At 52.4% G+C, this 19,999-nt stretch overlaps 1 protein-coding gene and 1 pseudogene across 1 annotated transcript; one reads left to right on the top strand and one right to left on the bottom strand.

The window, feature by feature from the left end:
* LOC139022070 (mannose-binding protein A-like) overlaps positions 1 to 19,999 on the bottom strand; it is a 45,730-nt pseudogene that overhangs the window by 11,524 nt on the left and 14,207 nt on the right.
* Positions 3,617 to 19,261, top strand: LOC139022056 (pulmonary surfactant-associated protein D-like). Its single transcript, XM_070433075.1, has 8 exons — positions 3,617 to 3,690; positions 5,715 to 5,913; positions 11,731 to 11,847; positions 12,089 to 12,205; positions 12,478 to 12,594; positions 12,977 to 13,093; positions 13,677 to 13,760; positions 18,712 to 19,261. Exons 1-8 carry the CDS (start codon positions 3,688 to 3,690, stop codon positions 19,170 to 19,172), a joined length of 1,215 nt encoding a protein of 404 aa, XP_070289176.1. The 5' UTR covers positions 3,617 to 3,687; the 3' UTR covers positions 19,173 to 19,261.

Raw genomic sequence — 19,999 nt, forward strand, 5'->3', positions numbered from 1 at the left:
TTTTTTTTTAAACGTATTTGGGTGCTTCTATATTGGTTGGATATATGTTTATCAGGGTTATATTCTCTTTTGGAATGATCCCTTTAGTATTATGTAGTGACCTTCTTGGGCTCTTATTATGCTTTTTGTTTTGGAGTCTATTTTGTCAGATATAAATATTGCTACCCCTCTATTTTTTCATTTCCATGTGCTTGGAAAAATTTTTCCATCCCTTCACTTTCATCCTATGTGAGTCTTTTGTTCTGAGGTGGGTCTCTTGTAGACAGCATATATATGGGTAATGTTTGTTTGTTTTTTATCTATTCAGCTACTCTATGTATTCTGATTGGAGCACTTAATCCACTTATATTTAAGGTTATAATTGACTATAGGTCCAGTGCACGGATTCATGTACCAGTGGGGTCCCTCAGACTGGCCTGAGGGGATTGGCCAAAACCAGCTCTCAGACATCCCCCGATGGGTCCTGGAGTGTGAGAGGGCACTCTGCAAAGTTGCTATTGCTCTACAGCTCCTGCATTGAGTGTCTGCCCCCTGATGGTCAGTGTCTGGTTGGCCAGTCACTTTGGCATATATGTGTGTGTGTATATATATATATAGACTACAGGCCCGGAGCACAAAATTCATGCACTGGGAGGGTGTCCCTCAGCCCATCCTGCACCCTCTTCAATTTGGGACCCCTCAGGGGATTTCGGACTGTCGGACATCCCTCCCACAATTCTGGAATGCTGCCTCCTAACCACTCGCCTGCCTGCCTGCCTGATTGCCCCTAACCACTTCTGCCTGCCAGCCTGATTGCCCCCTAACCACTCCCCTGATTGACACCTGACTCCTCCCTTGTCTGTCCGATCACCCCCAACTGCCCTCCCCTGTCAGCCTGATCACTCCCAACTGCCCTCCCCTGCAGGTCTGGTTGCCCCTAACTGCCTTCCCCTGGCAGCCTCTTCACTCCCAACTGCCCTCCCCTGCTGGCTTGAGCACCCCCACCTGCCCTCCCATGCTGGCCTGTTCGCCTTCTGCTGCCATCCATCTTGTGGTGGCCATCTTGTGATGACATGGGGCAGACATCTTGTGACGACATGGGGCAGTCATCTTGTGATGATGTGAGGGTGTCTCGCAAGGATACGAGGGCCACCTAGGCTTTTATTAGTATAAGTCGTTACTTATTTATTGTATTTATTGCCATTTTTAGTGTTTATGCATATGTTCCCTCTCTTCTCTCTCTTTTTCTTCTTACAATAGTCTCTTTAGCATTTCTTGCAATCCTGGTTGGGTGGTAATAATGTCCTTTAGCTTTTTGTCTGTTTTTGTGTGTGTGTGTGGGAAGCTTTTTATTTCACCTTCAATTGTGAATGATAGCTTTGCTGGCTAGAGTAGTCTTGGATTCAGGTCCTTGCTTTTCATGACTTTGAATACTTCATGCCATTCACTTTGGGCTTATAGTGTTTCCGTTGAGAAATCAGCTGACAGCTTTATGGAAGCTCACTTATAGGTAACTGACTGTCTTTCTTTTGCTGCCCTTAATATTCTGTCTTTGTCTTTAAAGTTTGCCATTTTAATTGTGATGTATCCTGATGTGGGCCTCTTTGTCCTCATTTTTATTGGGACTTTCTGAACTTGTATGACATTTCCTTTTCTAGGTTAGGAAGTGTCCTTTCATTCTTTCTTCAAACAGGTTCTTTCTCCCTTGCTCACTCTCCTCTCCCTCTTGTACCCCAATTTGTGGGTATTGTTACGTTTCATGTTGTCCCAAAGTTCCTTTACACTATCTCTTTTTAAAAAATTCTTTTTTGTTTTTGTTGCTCTGATTGAGTATTTTTTCTACATTGTCTTCCAAATCACTGATTCTATCCTCTGCTTCATCCAGCTTACTTTAAATTTTTTTCAATGTATTTTTGATGTCAGCTATGGTGATCTTCATTTCTGACTGGTTCTTATTCATGAAAGCCATTGTGATCATCATTTGAGATCTGAGTCGTCTCAGTCTTGGTGGTGTAACTGAGGAAGGCAAAGGTTATCATTGTAACAGGAGTGTCTGGGTTGGGTCATAAATAAAATTAGACCCTGTTGTAATGTGGAGTTAGATGAAGGAAACACTATAGTCTGTGTTATAGGGGGATGCTAGGGCATTGAGAGGGAATACTTAATAGGCTAGGAAGTAGCAGTTAATAGAAGCTAAGTTGCATAAAAGTCACCATAAATAGGAGTTTGTCTAGCTACCAGATTAAGATTTGTCAGATAGGCTCTGTGGGGGAGTGGAGAGCAATGATTCAGTTCAGTTCAGCCTCCATGCTGACCCAGATCTCAGGGAGGCACATGAACATCCTAAAATGAGGATGTTAATAATGGGTTTTATCATTTGGGGCACAAGAGGCTCTACTATAGGATCCTCCTTCAAAAAATTACAGTATAGCCCTTGCTGGTTTGACTCAGAGGATAGAGCATCAGCCTGTGGACTAAAGGGTCCCAGGTTCGATTCCAGTTAAGGACACATGCCCTGAGTGTGTGCTTGATCCCAAATAGGGGGCATGAAGAAGGCAGCCAATCAATGATTCTCTCATCATTGATCTTTCTATCTCTCTCTCCTGCTCCCTTCCTCTCTGAAATCAATAAAAATATATTTAAAAAATATATATTGCAGTATGGGAAACAGCCATCTCATATCAGCCGAAGAAATGGGCATAATAGCCTCTACAATACACAAGGGAATGCCACAGCAGCAACTACACCCAGGAGCAGTCGGCACCACCAATGGAGTGGCCAAAGGAGAGCACTGCAGGCATTGGGAAGGTGGTGTGTGGACCGAGGCAAAGGCTTGATGCAAGAGATGAAGCCACAGGGATTTAGAAGGGAGCGGAGATGACAGCAACAGCAGTAGGGCAGGCAACTGCCCCATGGCCACTGGAAGTGAGAGTTTCCTGGGGGATGCCCGCAATAGTGTATCAGGGGCTCAGGGGTCCAAACTGCTTCCTAGAGCAATACACAGAGGAAACACCAGCTAAGGAAGTGGAGAGATGAAGGCAAGGATGTAAGGACATCCATCCCATAGAAAGCAAGTGAGGGCTCTCCAACATCTAGACCAGGAAGCAAAAGAGTGACCCCTGCAGGTGGAAGCTCCCCTGCCACTGTCCTCACAGAATGCTGCAGCCTCTGCAACCCCTCTAGCTCCTCCACCCCTGCCCAGAAATGCCAAGAAGCTTCCAGCTCTTTCCCACTATCTGGGTAGTAACGTTGAGGTGAAGGACAAAGAAAAGTTGGTTGAGCAAGCCCTGCTCTTGAAATATACAAATGCATATGCTTTTGCAATAGTTGTAGGTTATTGTGCAACTTGTTTCCTCATCTGCCCCTCTCTCTGCTTCCCTGGCTTTGTTCTTCTCAGGACCTCGGATTCCTGGAAATCAATAAAACCCAGACACTGATGCCGCGTAAGGCACAAAGCTCAGTGAGGTGCAGTTGAGGTCATGCACTGAGGGTGCTCTGTAAACTCTAAGGTGACATGTGTATAATGGCAAGTTTCCAGAACCCAGGTAGGGGTGAGAGTCAGTGAGGCAACAAGGAAGAAAATTGTCTAAAAGAGTTCTTAAAAGACCAAGGCCTGGTGGCTCAGGTAACAGGTCAGCATAAATAGCCTGTGCCTGTCGGCCAGGGAAGCGCTCATTTGCCTGGAGAACCTGAGCCCTCGAGGAAGCAATGGTGAGTGTCAGTGCCGGCCTCTCTTTTTGTTTTCTCTGTGTCCAATGAATGTCCCCCTGCCCATTTGGGGTGCTCTAATGTACTGGTGTTGAGGAAGACACGGTCTTTGTAGCTCTTCTGCTCTGGGGGGTGTGGGTGTGGGCAAGAGAGGGGAGCCTAGTGGGGGAAGAAGGACCATTCTTCTGCCCCTCACTCTGCTTACTTTGCTCACTGGGAGATTAGCCTTCTGGGCTGGGGGAGGGTGGGTGAGTGGGATATGACACCCACCCGGACCCTAAATGCCACTGTCAGGAAGCCTGATGTGGGAATGCAATTTCAACTTCTCGCTTGGCTCTCTCCACCCTTGATTTCTTCAGAAAGGAAGGTGGTGGAGGAGAAACAGCCCAGGCCTTCTCAGGCCCAGGGTCAACGTCCATCCTGTTACCAACGGCCCATTAGACATGGATAATCATGTCTTAGCTTCAAATCTTTGTTTTAAAAATAGACCCACTGGATAAGTTGACTGATTTCCAATTAATTTTTAGAGGAGTCATTTTTAATAATACTTTAGTCTGAAATCGAGGCAGAAAAGGAACACTATATGGATTTAAGGGGATGTGGCTCTGCCCAATACCGCTATAGGCCCAGCGAAGAGGCCTCATCTACGTCCTAGGTCTCCAACCTTGTTAGAGGGCTCCTGCCCAGGCCCCTTTCTCCTACAATGAGGTGTGGTGCCCTCTGTGCCATCTCACGCTGTGGGGCAGAATGCCTGTTGCTTCTCATTCTTCCCCAGATGTGAGCACAGGGCCCTTGAATTGTGGCAGCTGCACACCAGGGGGCAATGCCCTGGCTCTGGCTGGAGCCTTTGGTGCTTGTGGCAGAGCCTCTGCCCCAGCAAGTGCCACGCTGCTGGCCTGTGAGCTTGCCTGGTGTTTAGAGACTCCCATGATGCCCCGAGGAAGTGGTAAACTCAGAATGAGAAAGAACTGGTGCAAACCGGGTCCTCTGCAGCCCAGAACCACCAGCAGGTGGAGAAGAAAGCACTTCTGTGGCCAGGAAGGCCCTCCACTGCCTCCCCCTCAGGCTGCCTGGCCATCCCTTCTCCTTTGCTCTGTCCCTCAGGCTTGTTCCCAGCCTCTGCCACTCCCGTGTGCGCTTTCCTGGCTCCTAACTTTACGGTTTCTCTCAAGAGGAAAGAAGCCCACCATTGGGAGTGACCAGGCCCTGCACCCACCCTGACCTCACTTAGCTGCGGAGTCCCTCTCACATGTCACATTGAACATCTGTTTTTTTCTCCACCTAAAGCCACCCTTTCCCTGACGGAGCTCACCTCACATGCCCTCCTCCACGAGGCCCCTCTCCCAAGTCGTCCCAGGTGGAGGGGCAGCACTCTAGGCATCCCAGGGTCTCTCCAGCTATTCTGAGAACTTTTTCTGGTTTCCATCTGGAACTTTCTTCATGGAGACAGCATCTAGTCCAGAAATGGCAGGCCACCTGGCAAACATGTAGCCGTGTGCCCATCTTGTGTTAGGACACATGTCACTGAGCATTCTGGCTCCTTTCCAGACAAGCACTGAAACCACCAGTGCTGGTCCATCCAAGACTACAAGTGACAGGAAATGGGATTTCCCAGCCACCTTGCTGACACAGACAGGGAGAAGGAGGTTCAAAGAGGGAACTGTCCTGCCCAAAGGCACTTCATGAGTCCTTCCTGATGTGACAGGTGGCCTCAGTGAGGAGTTCACATCCCAGCCGTGCCGATGGCAGTGAAAGGGAAGTCACTAGAAGGGACAAAACGGGGCATCTGAGAAGAGGTAGATGTTGCTGATAACCATGTCAGAGTTCAGCTGGGTAACTCATGTCCTCCCAGGCCAGACTGTATGGCCGCCTTGTCCTAAGTTGCTTTCGGAGTCCTGCTGCTCCTGATCCCACAGAAGGGGTGAGGTGGTAGGAAAGTGCCTCTCTGACTTCCGGGCGCTGGGCTAAGCACTAATGCATGTTCTGGAATCAAGAGCACATCCTTTCTCTTTCTGTCCACCCTGAAGGCCATGCTTCTTCTCCTCTCTGTGCTGGTCCTGCTCACACAGCCTCCAAGTTCACGGGGAGCAGAAGTGAAGACCCTTTCCCGGAAACCTTTGATTGATGCCTGCACCCTGGTCATGTGTAGCCCTGTGGAGAATGGCCTGCCTGGTCGTGATGGACGTGATGGGAGAGACGGCCCCCGGGGCGAGAAGGGGGATCCAGGTAGAGCTGGGACCATGGGCTTATCCTGGTGGGCATGGGTAGGCACTGGAATTGTAACCAACTCAGCAACTCTGGATGTTCTGCCGTGGAAGCCCTGGAAATGGAAACCCCCATCCTTGGGAAGAAGGCCCCTAGACATTCAGTCCACCTAAAGCACCTCGTTACCAGTTGGCAAATGACAGGCTGCCCTGAGCCCTGAGGTGATTTTGCCTCTCTCCTAGCTGTCAGGATTCCTCCCCTAGGATATTCTGTTTCCTCTCATCCCAATAATGAGCAAATCATGGGTAAACGACTGGTATTTGGGGCCCTCTAGAACCAAGCTGCGACACTTACAATTGTTCATTGTGGTGTAATGATTTCTGTGCAGTGTGTGAAATATCTAACTAAATTCTACTGCATGAGAGGTGGGCAAAGATGAATACCCTCCATAGGGGAGAGTCTGGGTCTGATTGACAAGAAGAGAGAATTCAATAAACCAGTAACAAGGATGAAGGGACCATTGTGGCCCTGGATTGGGCTAAGGAGTGATCTTTATCTTTGTGGAGTTTGCATTTTGATTGAAGGAAGAAGAAGACATTTAAGCTGGAAAGAGTAGGTAACATTGCTAGCTTTGTGGGGTGAGGAACAAGGAAGTATTCATCTATCCCTTACAGAGAGAAAGTGGCTCCCAATGAGAATGGGCTGGGGCTTAAGAGGGCCACCTGGAAGTGGACCCAGAAGAAGGGTGGTATGCAAAGTGCCAGCTCTCTCTTGGAGAATCCCAGCTCCTTTTAGCTCCCAGTGGGGCCTGAATTGAACCCAGAGGGAGCCTTTCCCTCTGAACTGTGGCATGGAGTATGGCTGAGACCCCCCTCTCTTCTGCAGGTGCCTCATGTACATTCCAAGCCTGGCCGTGGGTTTGGGCTTGGAGAGGCAATGGTGCCCAGTCAGACTGGGGACCACGCTCCACACTGGCTCCCTAATCCCAGGCACTTCAGTCACGTAACCCTTATGGATCCAGAATTTCCTGGAGAGCTTGGGGCAGCCTCAGACCCTGATCCAAGTATGTCTGGGTGGGACTTGTGACCACCTGCCCTGCAGATTCAAATGCATGGGTCCCAAGAAGTTGCCATCAAGGTCAAGATGGACCTGAACGGGAGACCCTTGAGCAGAGGAGGAGGGTGGAGCCAGGGTCCCTTGGCGATGCCCAGATGTATCATGGAGGGCCAGTAAGACCTAGACTCTGTTTTGGGGGCTGTATTTATGGGCACAATTCCCTTTGTTCAGCATCTAGATACCTGCCTGAATGGGATTCAGTGAGCATTCCCCCAAGGCCATGAACCTCCCTCAGAGGAAAACTACACACTTCACAGCGGCCCACAGGGCCCCTCTCTCCCCTGCTTACTTCTTTGATCTCATCTCCTTATCCTCCTCCCCACAGTCACTGGACTCTGGCCACACTGGCTTCTCACTGGTCTGAATCCACTCCAGTCCCCCTGCCTCCCCAAGGCCCTGTCACTGCTCTTCCCATAGGCACACCCCTCACCTCGTTCACAGCTTTACTCACAGACCTGGCTCAGCGATTCCTCCCTGACCATCAGCCTTAAATGACAGCCCCTGACAACACTCTCCATGTTTTATTACCTCTGTGGCACTTATTCTGATCCATTACCACATATTGTGCTTTTAATTTTTATTATCTGTTTCTGTGCAGTTGAATTTAAGCTCCATGAGTAAAGAATCTGATTGGTTGTTGATCTCCTTCACCACATCCCTGCATTTAGGACAGAATGTAGTAGAATGAATGTGAGATGCAAGGAGAGGTGGAATTTGATTACAGTAAGGAGTGGCCAAACTGCTGGTCCTTAAAGCTTCACTTCAGGTGGCATTAGGTACAGAGCTAGATATCCTGGCGATACTAGGATGCAAAATCGGGCTGGGTGGATGCGGGTAAAGGGGGGAAATGGGGACTTCAGTAATACTTTAAACAGTTAAAAAATGTAAAACAAACACAAACAAAATTAGTGCTTTAGGAAGCATGCGTGCTTGGTGATGGGGTGTTACTTCCCCCACCTCAGAGCTCTCATGGCCTCCATGGTTGAGTGCCAGGGATGGGCAACCTCTAATGCTTCCTTCTAGGGATTGGCTTCTTCCCTTGGCCCATCTGCCTGCTGCCCACTCGGCCAGGTTGGAGCCCAAGAGAGGCTCAGAGGGGGTCACAGCAGCTCTGCCCCTGTTGAATGTGGAATGTGGGGCCCATCCTCTAACCCTCTGGGTTCCATTTCATTCCTAGGGAGGGCTGTAGCTGAAAGCAGGACACAATGCCCAGCACACAGCCTCTTAAAGTCACCCCCTCCCCCACACCTTACCTCACTGGGCTTGGCCCTCCTGCCCGCGGAGCATGGATTCCATGTCTGAAAACTCACCTCTCCTCTACAAATCTCTCTAAATCTTTTTCATCTTGTAGTCCCATTTCCTCCATCAGGAAAAGAGCTCTGAGTACAGGAGTGTGTGCTCTGAGTGGGGAGCTGGGATGGGATGAGGGGCACCTCACACATTGTCTTCCACACTCATTACTGTGCCTCACGGTTCAATATTCTGTTACTAATCCCTTACAGAACAGGACCTGGTGCTCACACTTGCATCTCACCCGGTGCTAAGCATGAAGTTATGTTTCTTAGTGAACAAATAAATAAGATAATGAGCAAATGGACAAGGAAGTGAATGAACAAGTTGGGTGTTATTTCTCTCTCTCCTTGTTTTATTACTCATAATAAATCAGTGTTACTCATTTATTGTTTTATTGAATTTATGGGGTGACATTTGTTAATAATTATATAGGTTTCTATAATACATCATCTGTATATTGTATTATGTGTTCACCACCCCAAGTCAAGTTTCCTTCCATCACCATTTATCACTCATTTACCCTCTCCTACCTTCCCCCACCCGTCTTTCCTTCTGGTGTCTTTTCTGTTTGCACATGAAGGTTCATAGCAGCTTAATTCACAGCAACCAAAAGAGGCAACAACCCAATATCCATCAACTGATGAGTGGATAAATAATATGTGTTCTATCCATACAATAGTGTATTATTCAGTTATACAATGGCATATTATTGAGCCATTCAATGGTGTATTATTGAGTTATTTAAAGAAATGAGACACTCTACAAAGTGAATAAACCTCAAGAACTCACTCCAAGTTAAAAAAAAAAGCCAGACACAAAAGGTCATATATTGTATGATTCCATTGATGAGAATTATCTGGAGTAGGTAATAGATAAGGGAAGCAGAGCTGTGATAACCAGGGGTGGGGTGGGGAAGTGGGAGATAGGGAGTGACTGCTCAATGCCTATGAGGTTTTCCTTTGGGGTGATTAAATGTTTTTGAACTAAATAGAAGTGGTAGTTGCACGACCTTGTGAAGGTGCTAAATGACACTGAACTGTATACTTTTAAAAGGTTGGTTTTACATTCTAGAACTTTCTGCCAGGGCTGACAGGCAGCCCCTGAGTGACAGATGAATAGATTACTCCAACACAGTTTTCTGTGAAAGAGAGGGCTAAGGGACTCTTTTACTTCAGTCCTAAAAGCAGTCTTGTTTACCTGCCTCATTGGCTTTTTATTGTCACAACAGCATGAACTCAAATTAACCTCTAGATACAATCATCAGGGCAAGTGTCCTTGAGAAAGTATATGCTTCTACAAGGTCAGGTCTTTAAAGAATAAACATAGAGATTCTAGCAAAACACCCCAGGGAATAGGACTTGATTGGAAAAGTCAGGCAGGGGCTGCCGCCTTCAGCAAGGTCCCCTCAGAGGTCCCGACCTTTCAGAGAATCCTCCTCACAGACATTCCAACCAAGTTCCGTGCTTCCCTGCAACTTTCACTTCAATAAAAAGGAAGAACCAAACTCATAGAATTAAGTGTAAATCCTTAAATGTTAATAGCCATTTGCTCCCTTTAGTGTCTTTTTTTGTGAATCCTCGTCCCAGGATGTTTTTCCCATTGATTTTTAGAGAGAGGGAAAAGGAGGGGGAGAGACAAAGAGACAGGAACATTGATGTGAGAGAGACACATCGATTGGTCAGATGGAGCCTGCAACCAAGGTACGTATATGCCCTTGACTGGAATCAAACCCAGGACCCTTCAGTCCATGAGCTGATGCTCAAACCACTGAGAAAAACTGGCTGGGCTGCTTCCTTTTTTGGGGGGGTAAATCTTGTAAAACTTAAGGCTTAGGCAGCCTTTCTTTGGGTAACAGGTCTTTTTAAAATGTTTGACTAGTTTTCCAATAAAAAATACAATGTGGTCACTAAAGATAAACAAAAAGAAGAAAGTTAAAATTACCTTTGTGACACTTAGAAAAAAACAACTTAACATTTTGTATATGCCTTTCCGGGGGTTTTCCCAATAAGTATGACATGTGCACACACCCTGCAATGTCTGTACATGCTTATGAAACAGAACCATATTCAATATAGAATTTACAACATCCTTTGCCCCCTTAATGATGCATTAGATAATAATTTGGTCTGTTTTCTATAGGTTCCAGAACATGTGACAAAGCTTTTTCTATTTTTTATGGAGATGTAATCTAGCTATAATAATAAAAGCATAATATGCAAATCGACCAAATGACCGAATAGCAGAACAGCCATCTGGACAACCTTTCAGATGACCATGCTATGACACGCACTGGTGCCAGGCCAGCCAAGGGGGGTGCGATGCAATTGGTCAGGGGCCCCTGCCATCGCCCCATGATCGCCCTGCAGAGGAATGCCCAGGCCACCGGCCAGTGATGCTTGAGCAGGTGTGTGGGGCGGGCCAGCGATCGCCCGCAGAGGGAGGCCCAGGTCAGCCAAGCGATAGTACCCCACACCTGTCACCTGCAGAGGGAGGTGACCAGTGGTGGGGGACAGGGGGAAGTGCTGCACAGATGGCAAGCAGTGGCAGCGGTGGGGACAGGGCTAGCTGCCAGCAGCCTGGGGAAGCAAAGCCCCAATAGGCCCTGATCACAGGCCAGGCCTGGGACCCTACCTGAGGGGTCCTGGGTTGTGAGAGGATGCAGGAAAGGCTGAGGGAAACCCCTTCCACTAGACCTCTAGTATATATATAAAAGCCTAATATGTGCACCAGGACTCTAGTATAAATATAAAAGCCTCATATGCTAAGTGTCCCACCAAGCCGTCAACCGAATGATCAGCTGCTCAACCGGCTGCTATGACGTCCCCTGATCACCAGGGGCCACACAATCTGACTGGTAGGTTAGCTTGCTGCTGGGCTTCAGCCAATCAGGGACTGGATGAAATGGGCCAGACACACCCGGGGGCCCTCCCTCCAATCCCACTAACAATGCACAAGAGTTCTTCTCCTCATCCTCTCTAACACTTGTGAGCTTTTGTGTTTTTTATAGTTGCCATTCTAGGAGGGGTGAGATGATATCTCGTGGGTTTATTTGCATTTCCATGTTGACTCATGTCAGGGAGCATTTCTGATATAAAGTTTGGTCCTAGGAAGGGGAAAGCAAGGAGTCCATGATCCAGGGTAAAAGCTGGCAGTTCCCCGGCTGTAATCCTGCAGCCTTGGGGCAGGGAGGGTGCACTCATGGAAATAAGACAGTTCTTGGCATGACCCCCCTTCCAGCTCTGGCAGCCCTGTTTCCCCACCTGTGAAACGGGGATGTGCACACCCGTCTCCTGGGTCACCACTGGACTGAGGAGTGTGGAGGTGGAATGTCTACACCTGCGGAACCTGAAGGAATGCAGGGCTGACCTCCAGGTGCTGCTCCTCCTAGGCCCAGGGCCAGGTTTATGCCCATTTCTTCTGCTGCTGCAGGTTCACCAGGAGCTACAGGGCCCATGGGGATGCCTGGACCTGCTGGCCCAGTTGGACCCAAAGGGGACAATGGCTCTGCTGGAGAACCTGGACTGAAGGGAGACTCGGGGCCACGTGGTGAGCAGTGGGCGTGGACTGCAATGCCTGCCACTAGGCCATGCAGGAGGATGCACATACCCATCCCAGGAAGGAGGGTGCCCTGCGGGTGGCGCTGGGTTCACGCAGGGAAGGCTGTAATACTGCTGGGCGGCATCTGTGGGATGGTGCTGTTCTCTGACCTCTATGACTGCTCACACCTTCTCACGCTCTCCCCCTTCTGAGAAGACTCCGTGCACTGACTGGCTGATCGTTTTTGCAGGACCTCCGGGACCTCCAGGTGTGCCCGGACCGGCTGGACCAGAGGGTCCCTCAGGAATGCCAGGGAATGTGGGACCCCAAGGAGAACCAGGCCCCAAAGGAGAGCCTGGGCCCAAAGGTAGGAGGTTGGTGTGTGGAGGTCCGGAAGGAGAGGGAGGAGTGACAGTGGCAACCCATGATGTGACCTAAGGATGCTCAGTGTGCCAGGGAAGCCAGGCCATCACCACTGGCAGGCCCTGCTGTGGCCCCTGTCCCCCACATTCCCACATCTGGATGACCAGACAGCGGGGTGCACAGCCGCCCAGTTCTCCTGCTCTACGTGGAGCTGAGGAAATGATCCAGGCTGCACACACTCTCAGAAGCCTTTGTCCCAATCTGTTCCTTCCTCAGGAGAAGTGGGTGCCCCAGGCGTGCAGGGCTCTGCAGGGCCAAGAGGCCCCCCAGGTTTCAGAGGAGAAAATGGTGCCCCTGGTGAGCGTGGAGGCCCTGGGCTTGCAGGGGAAGCAGGTGAGTGATGGGAAAACTGGGGCGGGCCTTCGGTCCTCCTGTGTCCACCTGAAGCTGCGGAGGCCTGTTCCTCCCCCATCACCCCGCCAGCTCAGAGCTGCAACACTGGGCCTTGGGGAGTCTGTGCAAGGAGGTGTCTCGCTGGGCTTGAGCTCTGTAACTGGGGAGAGTGTGGTGTGAGCAGCAGGGACAGTCCGCATCCTGGGAAGGCTGGGTGCTGGGTGATGGGACTGTACTGTACAGAGAGGGCGAGTGGCTGGCTATGGGACAGACTGTACGTGGGAGGGTGTGTTGCTGGACATTAGCACAGCCCATATGCTGGGAGGGGGAAATGCGGGAAAATGTGTGCCGAGCTCACCTGCCTCTTCTTGTCTGATCTCAGGGCCTGCAGGACTCCCGGGCCCACAGGGACCTCCAGGCGCCAGGGGCCCCCCAGGACTGAAGGGGGACAGAGGTGCTCCTGGGGAGAGAGGACCAAAGGGAGAGAGTGGGCTTCCAGGTAAGGTCACCTCCCCTGGCTCCGGGTGCCCCACCAGGTGCAGAGGGAGGTGGGCCCTCTAGCTCAGTGCTCAGCCCATTGTGGGGGCAGGAGGTGGGTGTGAAACTGGGAAAGGCTGTCAGGCCGGAGGTAGGAAGGTGAGGCTCTGGATAGACCCTGTCCTCAGGGGAGGGCCTGCCTTAGCAGCTTCCCATCTGATCGCTGGGACACCTCAGCTCCCTTCCCGTTCATCAGAGAGCTGTGAGCACCAAATAACCCAGGAATGGGGAGTACTTGACGGACGTGCTATACTGCCATCTCCCCACTCCCTCCTCCAGAGATGTGCTCCCAGACTCTCAGAATTTGCTGTGAAATGCCATCTGGATCAGAGTTAGTGGGGTGCCAGGACCTGCTCACTACAGAGCCTCAGGGAACCTGTGGGCAGCAGGGCCAACTGTGTCAGCAGCTGGGGGCTTCCTGGGGCCCAACCCCTTCCCCTCCCCCAGGAAAGCCTGTCACTGAGCACCCTTCCCTTGGGACCCGGACTCTGAGCCAATTCCTGACTGTGAGGGACTGGTCTTCACTGGGTCTCTCTCTCCTGCAGACATCGCTGCTCTGAGGCAGCAGGTGGAGGCCTTGCAGGGGCAGGTAGGACACCTGCAGGGAGCCTTCCTTCAGTATAAGAAAGGTGAGTTCCTGGACCTGGACTGAACCTGAGCCAGTCACCCAGGGCAGGCCCCAGGCAGGGTCTGTGTTTGGGTTTGGAGTTGGCCGGGCCTGAGGCAGGCCTGGTTCTAGGATTGGGGGCTCTAGGATGCTAGTGGGTTTGGACAATGGGCTGGACCTGGGACTGGGGCAGGACCTGGGGCTAAGCATAAGGTGGGGCAAAACAGGGCAGCCACATATTCCAGGAGCTGGAATCAGATGCAAGGGACATGGAGCAGGGAGTAGACCTGAACCAGCTCATTGGGCTAGCGGTAGCATGGTCAAGGCTACCAGGCTCCTGCCCCCACCATCACAGCCACCTGTGACTCGACCCAGATCAATGCCCCAAGTCCAGGGCAGTTCAGACTTTCCCTACTGCTAACCTGTGCTGGTCCCTGGACACCCCACTACCCAGGATGCATTTCTTATCTCTATGGGGCTGGGAGTGCAAACCCCTCAAGATGTTGCTGCCCAGCCCACAGCAGCAGCGACTCCAGACACTGTCATGAGATTTGGGGCTGGGAAGCTGTGTGAGTGTTCACAGCTGTGAGGGTCTGACGTTGGCATGTGGCCATTGAGAGTCTCACCTGAGACAGGCCCTGGGTCCAGCAGGGGGCAGGCTGCCTCTGGGCTCTGCCAGTGCTGGGCTCTCCCGCTCCTCCCTGAGTGTTCATGGTGGAGGCTCTCCCCTAACCTGGGTGCTGAGGAGTCAGAGGTTCCAGCAGCACAGCCCAGTGCCTGTGCCTGTGGGCATCTCCACCTCAGTCCCTAATTCCCGCCCTCCTCCCCGCTTTCCCCATATCAGCTTTGAGCTCAAATCATTCAGCAAATCTCTTTGATGCAAAGAGGAGTTTCTGACGGAGGAAGTAACACAGGGGTGAGACATAGGATTGGCTCCTACCTACGTAAAACCACTAAGGACTCATGTACAAAGGGTGAGCATTTCAAGCATTTGGTATGTCTCCCTCTCTTCACAAACATACATGTGTACTCACTCACTCAAAGGAAAATTTGTAATATACACCTGCCACACATGTGTGTATTATACACATGCCATCACTCACCTCATGTCATCTACACCCACGAGCACACAGGCATATTCATACACAGCAGGTGGACCTTCAGTGCTCCCATGTACCTTCAGATGGACACGTGGCCATATTCGTGTATGCACACACAGACCCACCCGGGTGCATGTAGTGAATGGCAGAGGAACTCCTGTCCAGGGCTGCTCTGGGTGCCTCTTGAGCCTGTGGAGAGTATGGCCCCTGAACCCTTGTGGAAGGGTCACAGTGGGTCAGGGTGCAGCCTGGGCTCCTCACCAGCCCTTTGGGGCTGGAGCACAACCCTCTCAGGAGCCCTGAAGGCTTCTATGCACAAACCGAGAAGTCAAAGGGATGGAAAATGAGCCTGGCCAGCATGGCCCAGTGGTTGAATGTTGGCCTATGAGCCAGGAGATCATGATTTGATTCCTGGTCAGGCCATGTGCACGGACTGTGGGCTGGATCCCCAGGAGGGGGCATGAAGGAGGCAGCCAATGAATGATTCTCTGTCATCATTGATGTTTCTCTCTCTCTCTCCCTATCCCTTCCTCACTGAAATCAATTAAAATATATTAAAGCACACACACACACACACACACACACACACACACACATAATGGGATGGAAAATGAGATGGAATTAAAACATATAGTTGAACTAGAGGCCCGGTGCATTCGGGGGGGTAAGGGGGGGTCCCCTCATCCCGGCCTGTGCCCTCTCACAGTCTGGGACCCCTCGGGAGATAACGACCTGCTGGCTTAGGCCTGCTCCTGGGTTTCAGAGGGCAGCCCCAATCCCTAGGTGCAGCCCCTGGTCGGGCTCAGAGCAGGGCTGATTGGGGAGTTGGGGCACCACCCCCTGTCATGCACAGAGCAGGGCGGATTGGGAGGTTGCGATGCCACCCTCAGTCACGCTCAGGGTAGGGCCGATTGGGGGGTTGAGGCACCCCCCCCTTGTCACACTCAAGGCAGTGTCAATGGGGAGGTTGCGACGCCACCCCCTGTCACGCACAGAACAGGGCCGATCAGGGGGTTGGGGCGCTTCCCCCTGTCACTCACAGAGCAGGGCCGATCAGGGGATTGGGGTGCTGCCCCTTGTCACTCACAGAGCAGGGCCGATCAGGGGGTTGGGGCACTGCCCCCTGTCACTCACAGAGCACGGCCCATCAGGGGTGTTGGGGCTCCGTACCCTGTCACACACAGAGCAGGGTCAATCATGGGGTTGGGGAGCTCCCCCCTGTCACTCACAGAGCATGGCCGATCAGGGGGTTGAAGAGCTCCCCCCTGTCACTCACAGAGTAGGGCCGATAGGGGAGCTGGGGCACTGCCCCCTGTCACACACAGAGCAGGGCGGATCAGGGGGTTGGGGTGCTGCACCCTGTCATACTCAGGGCAGGGCCAGTGGGGAGGTTATGGCTCTACCCTGTCACGCACAGAGCAAGGCCCGTGGAGGGGGATTGGGGCGCCACCCTCTATCACCCACAGAGCAGGGCCGATCAGGGGGTTGGGGCGCCGCCACTGTCACACTCGGGGCAGGGCCGATGGAGAGGTTATGGCTCTATCCTGTCACACACAGAGCAGGGCCCGTGGGGGGGGGGGGTGTTGGGGCGCCGCACCCTGTCACACACAGAGCAGGGCCGATCAGAGGGTTGGTGCGCTGCACCCTGTCAAACACAGAGCCACAGGGCAATCAGGGGATTGGGGAGCTCCCCCCTATCAGGCACAGAGCAGGGCTGATCAGGGGGTTGGGGTGCCTTCCCCTGTCATGAACAGAGCAGGACGGATAGGGAGGTTGTGGCCCCGCCCCCTGTCACACAGAGCCTCCCCCTGTCATGCACAGAGCAGGGTGGATTGGGAGGTTGTGATGCCACCCTCAGTCAAGCTCAGGGTAGGGCCGATTGGGGGGTTGAGGCACCGCCCCCTGTCACACTCAAGGCAGGGTCAATGGAGAGGTTGCAGCGCCACCCCCTGTCACGCACAGAGCAAGGCCCATCAGGGGGGTTGGGGCTCTGTACCCTGTCACACACAGAGCAGGGCCAATCAGCAGGTTGGGGCGCCGCCACTGTCACACTCAGGGCAGGGCCAATGGGGAGGTTATGGCTCTACCTCATCACACACAGAGCAGGACCCGTGTTGGGGGGGGCGGGATTGGGGCCCTGCCCTCTATCACCCACAGAGCAGGGCTGATCAGGGGGTTGGGGTGCCGCCACTGTCATACTCAGGGCAGGGCCGATGGAGAGGTTATGGCTCTACCCTGTCACACACAGAGCAGGGCCTGTCGGGGGGTGGGGGAAGGTTGGGGCACCACACCCTGTCACACACAGCGCAGGGCGATCAGGGGGCTTGGGCGCTGCCCCCTGTCACGCTGATCTGGTGCCAGGAGGCCTCGTGACTCCGCTGATCCCGGTGCTGGGAGGCATCTTACCCTTTTACTATATAGGATAGAGGCCTGGGGGCCGGCTGGTTTGCCCTGAAGGGTGTCCTGGATCAGGGTGGGGGCCCCCACTGGGGTGCCTGGCCAGCCTGGATGAGGGGATGATGGCTGTTTGCAGCTGGTCACAAACCCTTCAGGGTGGGGGTCCCCACTGGGGTGCCTGGCCAGTCTGGGTGAGGGGCTGAGGGCTGCTTTCAGGCTGGCGATTGACTGAAGCTCCCAACCACTCCTTTTTTTCTTTTTTCTTTTTTTTTAATTCTGGGCCAGCTTTAGCTCTGGCTCTAGCTCTGAGGTTTCCGCTGCTGAAAGCTGCTATCTGGTTTGTTTGTGTTCTATAATCGAAACAATGTATAACTCCAGCTCTGAGATCCCGGCGGCTGAAAGCTGGTTTCTGGGGTTTTGTTTAGCTTCTATATTTGTTACAATGTTTCAAACTGCCAGGTCAGAGGCCAGCAGTGGCAGGCGGGGAACGTTGGAGCCTGCCAGTCACTGGAGCAAGCAAGCCTCCCTGTTTGCTTCAGTGCATGGCTGCCAGCCGCCATCTTGGTTGTCAGTTAATTTGCATATACTCACTGATTAGCCAATGAAAAGGGTAGCGGTCGTACACTAATTACCATGTTTCTCTTTTATTAGTGTAGATGACACACAGGTGATGCTTTTATAAATAGTATTCCCATCTTAGTGATGAGGAACTGGAAACTCCAAAAAAGGAACTGACTTTCCCTTGTCCACCTGGACAGTCATGGCCAAGGTGGGGCTGAATACCTGGCCCTCTGACTCCCAGACAGGCCTCTCTCCAGCACTGACTCTCTCCTGCCCCTGACGCCCATGCACACCTCTCAGCTGTCCTTGTCCTCTCTCCCAGCTCTCCAGCCTCACCCACATGCACACCTAGAGGCCAGCACTGGGCACACACAGTGCAGAGATTAGCACAGGGCTGCCCTCAGATGGCCCACCCTCTCCTCTTCTTTCCCACATCCACACCCGGCACAGACCTCATTGTCAATGCCACATGCCCTGCTGTTATGCAGGGTCCACAGTGAGATCAGAGTGAGCTTCTTCCTTGTTTCCAGCTCTCAGAGGCTGCACGATGCCAAAGCTTTCCAGTCCCACCCAGTAACTGGGAAACTGATTCAGCCACGCACATGAAATAGAAAGAGCAAGTCTCAGCTCTAGCGTGAGATCAGATAAGGGCAACCCCCAAGTCTGCATGTGCTAGTCACATGATGTTGAGCTTGTTACTTAACCTCTCTAAGCCCAGTGTTCTCACCTGTAACTAGACAGGCAGATCTACCTCCCAGAGTGCACTATGGAGCTGGGTTCTAACCATTGTCCTCCCTGGTGCTCTGAGGCCTTATATGGGAGGCCTGGGGCTCTGGATGGAGCACAAAGGTCTCAGAGCCATGGAGCTTTGGCCGGTGCCCCCAGAAACCCAACCTGACTGTGCTCTCCTCCTAGTGGAGCTCTTCCTCCATGGCCAAAGTGTTGGCCAGAAGATCTTCAAGAGAGCAAGCTTTTTAAAGCCTTTCCAGGAGGCACAGCAAGTGTGCGCACAGGCCGGGGGGCAGCTGCCCTCCCCACGCTCTGCAGCTGAGAACGAGGCCTTGCAACAGGTGGTCGAGTTTGAGAACAAGGGTGCTGTGTTCCTGAGCATGACTGACTCCCAGAGGGAGGGCAGGTTCACCTACCCAGGAGGGGAGCCCCTGGTCTATTCCAACTGGAACCCTGGGGAGCCCAACAACAGTGGCGGCAATGAGCACTGTGTGGAGATGTACACCAATGGCAAGTGGAACGACAGGCCCTGTGGGGAGAAGCGCCTTGTGATCTGCGAGTTCTGTGCCCTTGGGGTGGGTGAGGCAGCCGAGGTCCAGGATCTTGTCCCGGACCTGTGTGCTACCAACATGACAAGGAAGAGCTGAGGGCTCTATGGCCAGGCTTCTGCACAGAGCTGTGGGATGAGGCCAGCCAAGGGCTCCCATGGAACTCCTCTCTCAGAATAAAATATGACTCTGGCTTCACTGGTGTGCTGTCAGAGGAAGAAGGGGCCAGCCTGCTTTCCCAGTTGCAAGGGATAAAATTAGGCCCCAAAATCCAAAGGCTCCTCCTCAGCCCTCTGCCTCCTCAAACTGTCAACCCAGCAAGTCACTCCCTCCTCTGTCACTCCCTCCTCTTGCTTTGGTGTCGCCTTATGCCAGTTCCTGATCTTCCTCTTTTGCTAGCCCCTCCTTGTCTTCTTGACCACTTAATGGTGACATGCTAAAGCCTTAGCTCGCTATTCTCTCCCCTCCTCAGCCTCACTCCAGGGATGAGCTTATTCCATCCAGGGCTCAGATCCCTGGTACCCACATTACATGCCTGCTCAGGACCTCCCGAAACCCAGGACACCTTGGCCAATGCCAGCTGCAGCCCCAGGACTGGGCAGTTCCTGTGGCTGCTCCTTGTTTCAAGGCCTGAGCCCCAGAAGATGCACAGAACCATGAGCTGACCTGGCAGGTCATCTGCCTCCCTGGCAGGACTGTGTGGCCCAGTCCAGCAGCCTCCTCCGAATCCCTGCACACTAGGACCTCATTCTGCCCTGTCATTGTGACTGCCTGTCGGCTCATGGGAGGGAGTCCCACCTGCACATCCCCATTCCAGCTGAGACCTCAGGCACAGAGGGTCCAGCCACACTCAGATTCACCCCCAGCCCTCCCCTGGCCTCATTCCAGGAGGTTCTTCCCCCAGGCTGCCTCAGAGACAGCTGGCC

This window comes from Myotis yumanensis, unplaced genomic scaffold (genome assembly GCF_028538775.1).
Source record: "Myotis yumanensis isolate MYYU_CA2020_CCGP unplaced genomic scaffold, mMyoYum1.0.hap1 SCAF_13, whole genome shotgun sequence".
Taxonomy (NCBI): domain Eukaryota; kingdom Metazoa; phylum Chordata; class Mammalia; order Chiroptera; family Vespertilionidae; genus Myotis; species Myotis yumanensis.

Coding starts and splice junctions, on each gene's coding strand:
- LOC139022056 (XM_070433075.1), top strand. Junction 13,094..13,676: donor GGGAGAGAGTGGGCTTCCAG/GTAAGGTCACCT, acceptor TCTCTCCTGCAG/ACATCGCTGCTCTGAGGCAG. Junction 13,761..18,711: donor CTTCCTTCAGTATAAGAAAG/GTGAGTTCCTGG, acceptor CTCTCCTCCTAG/TGGAGCTCTTCCTCCATGGC.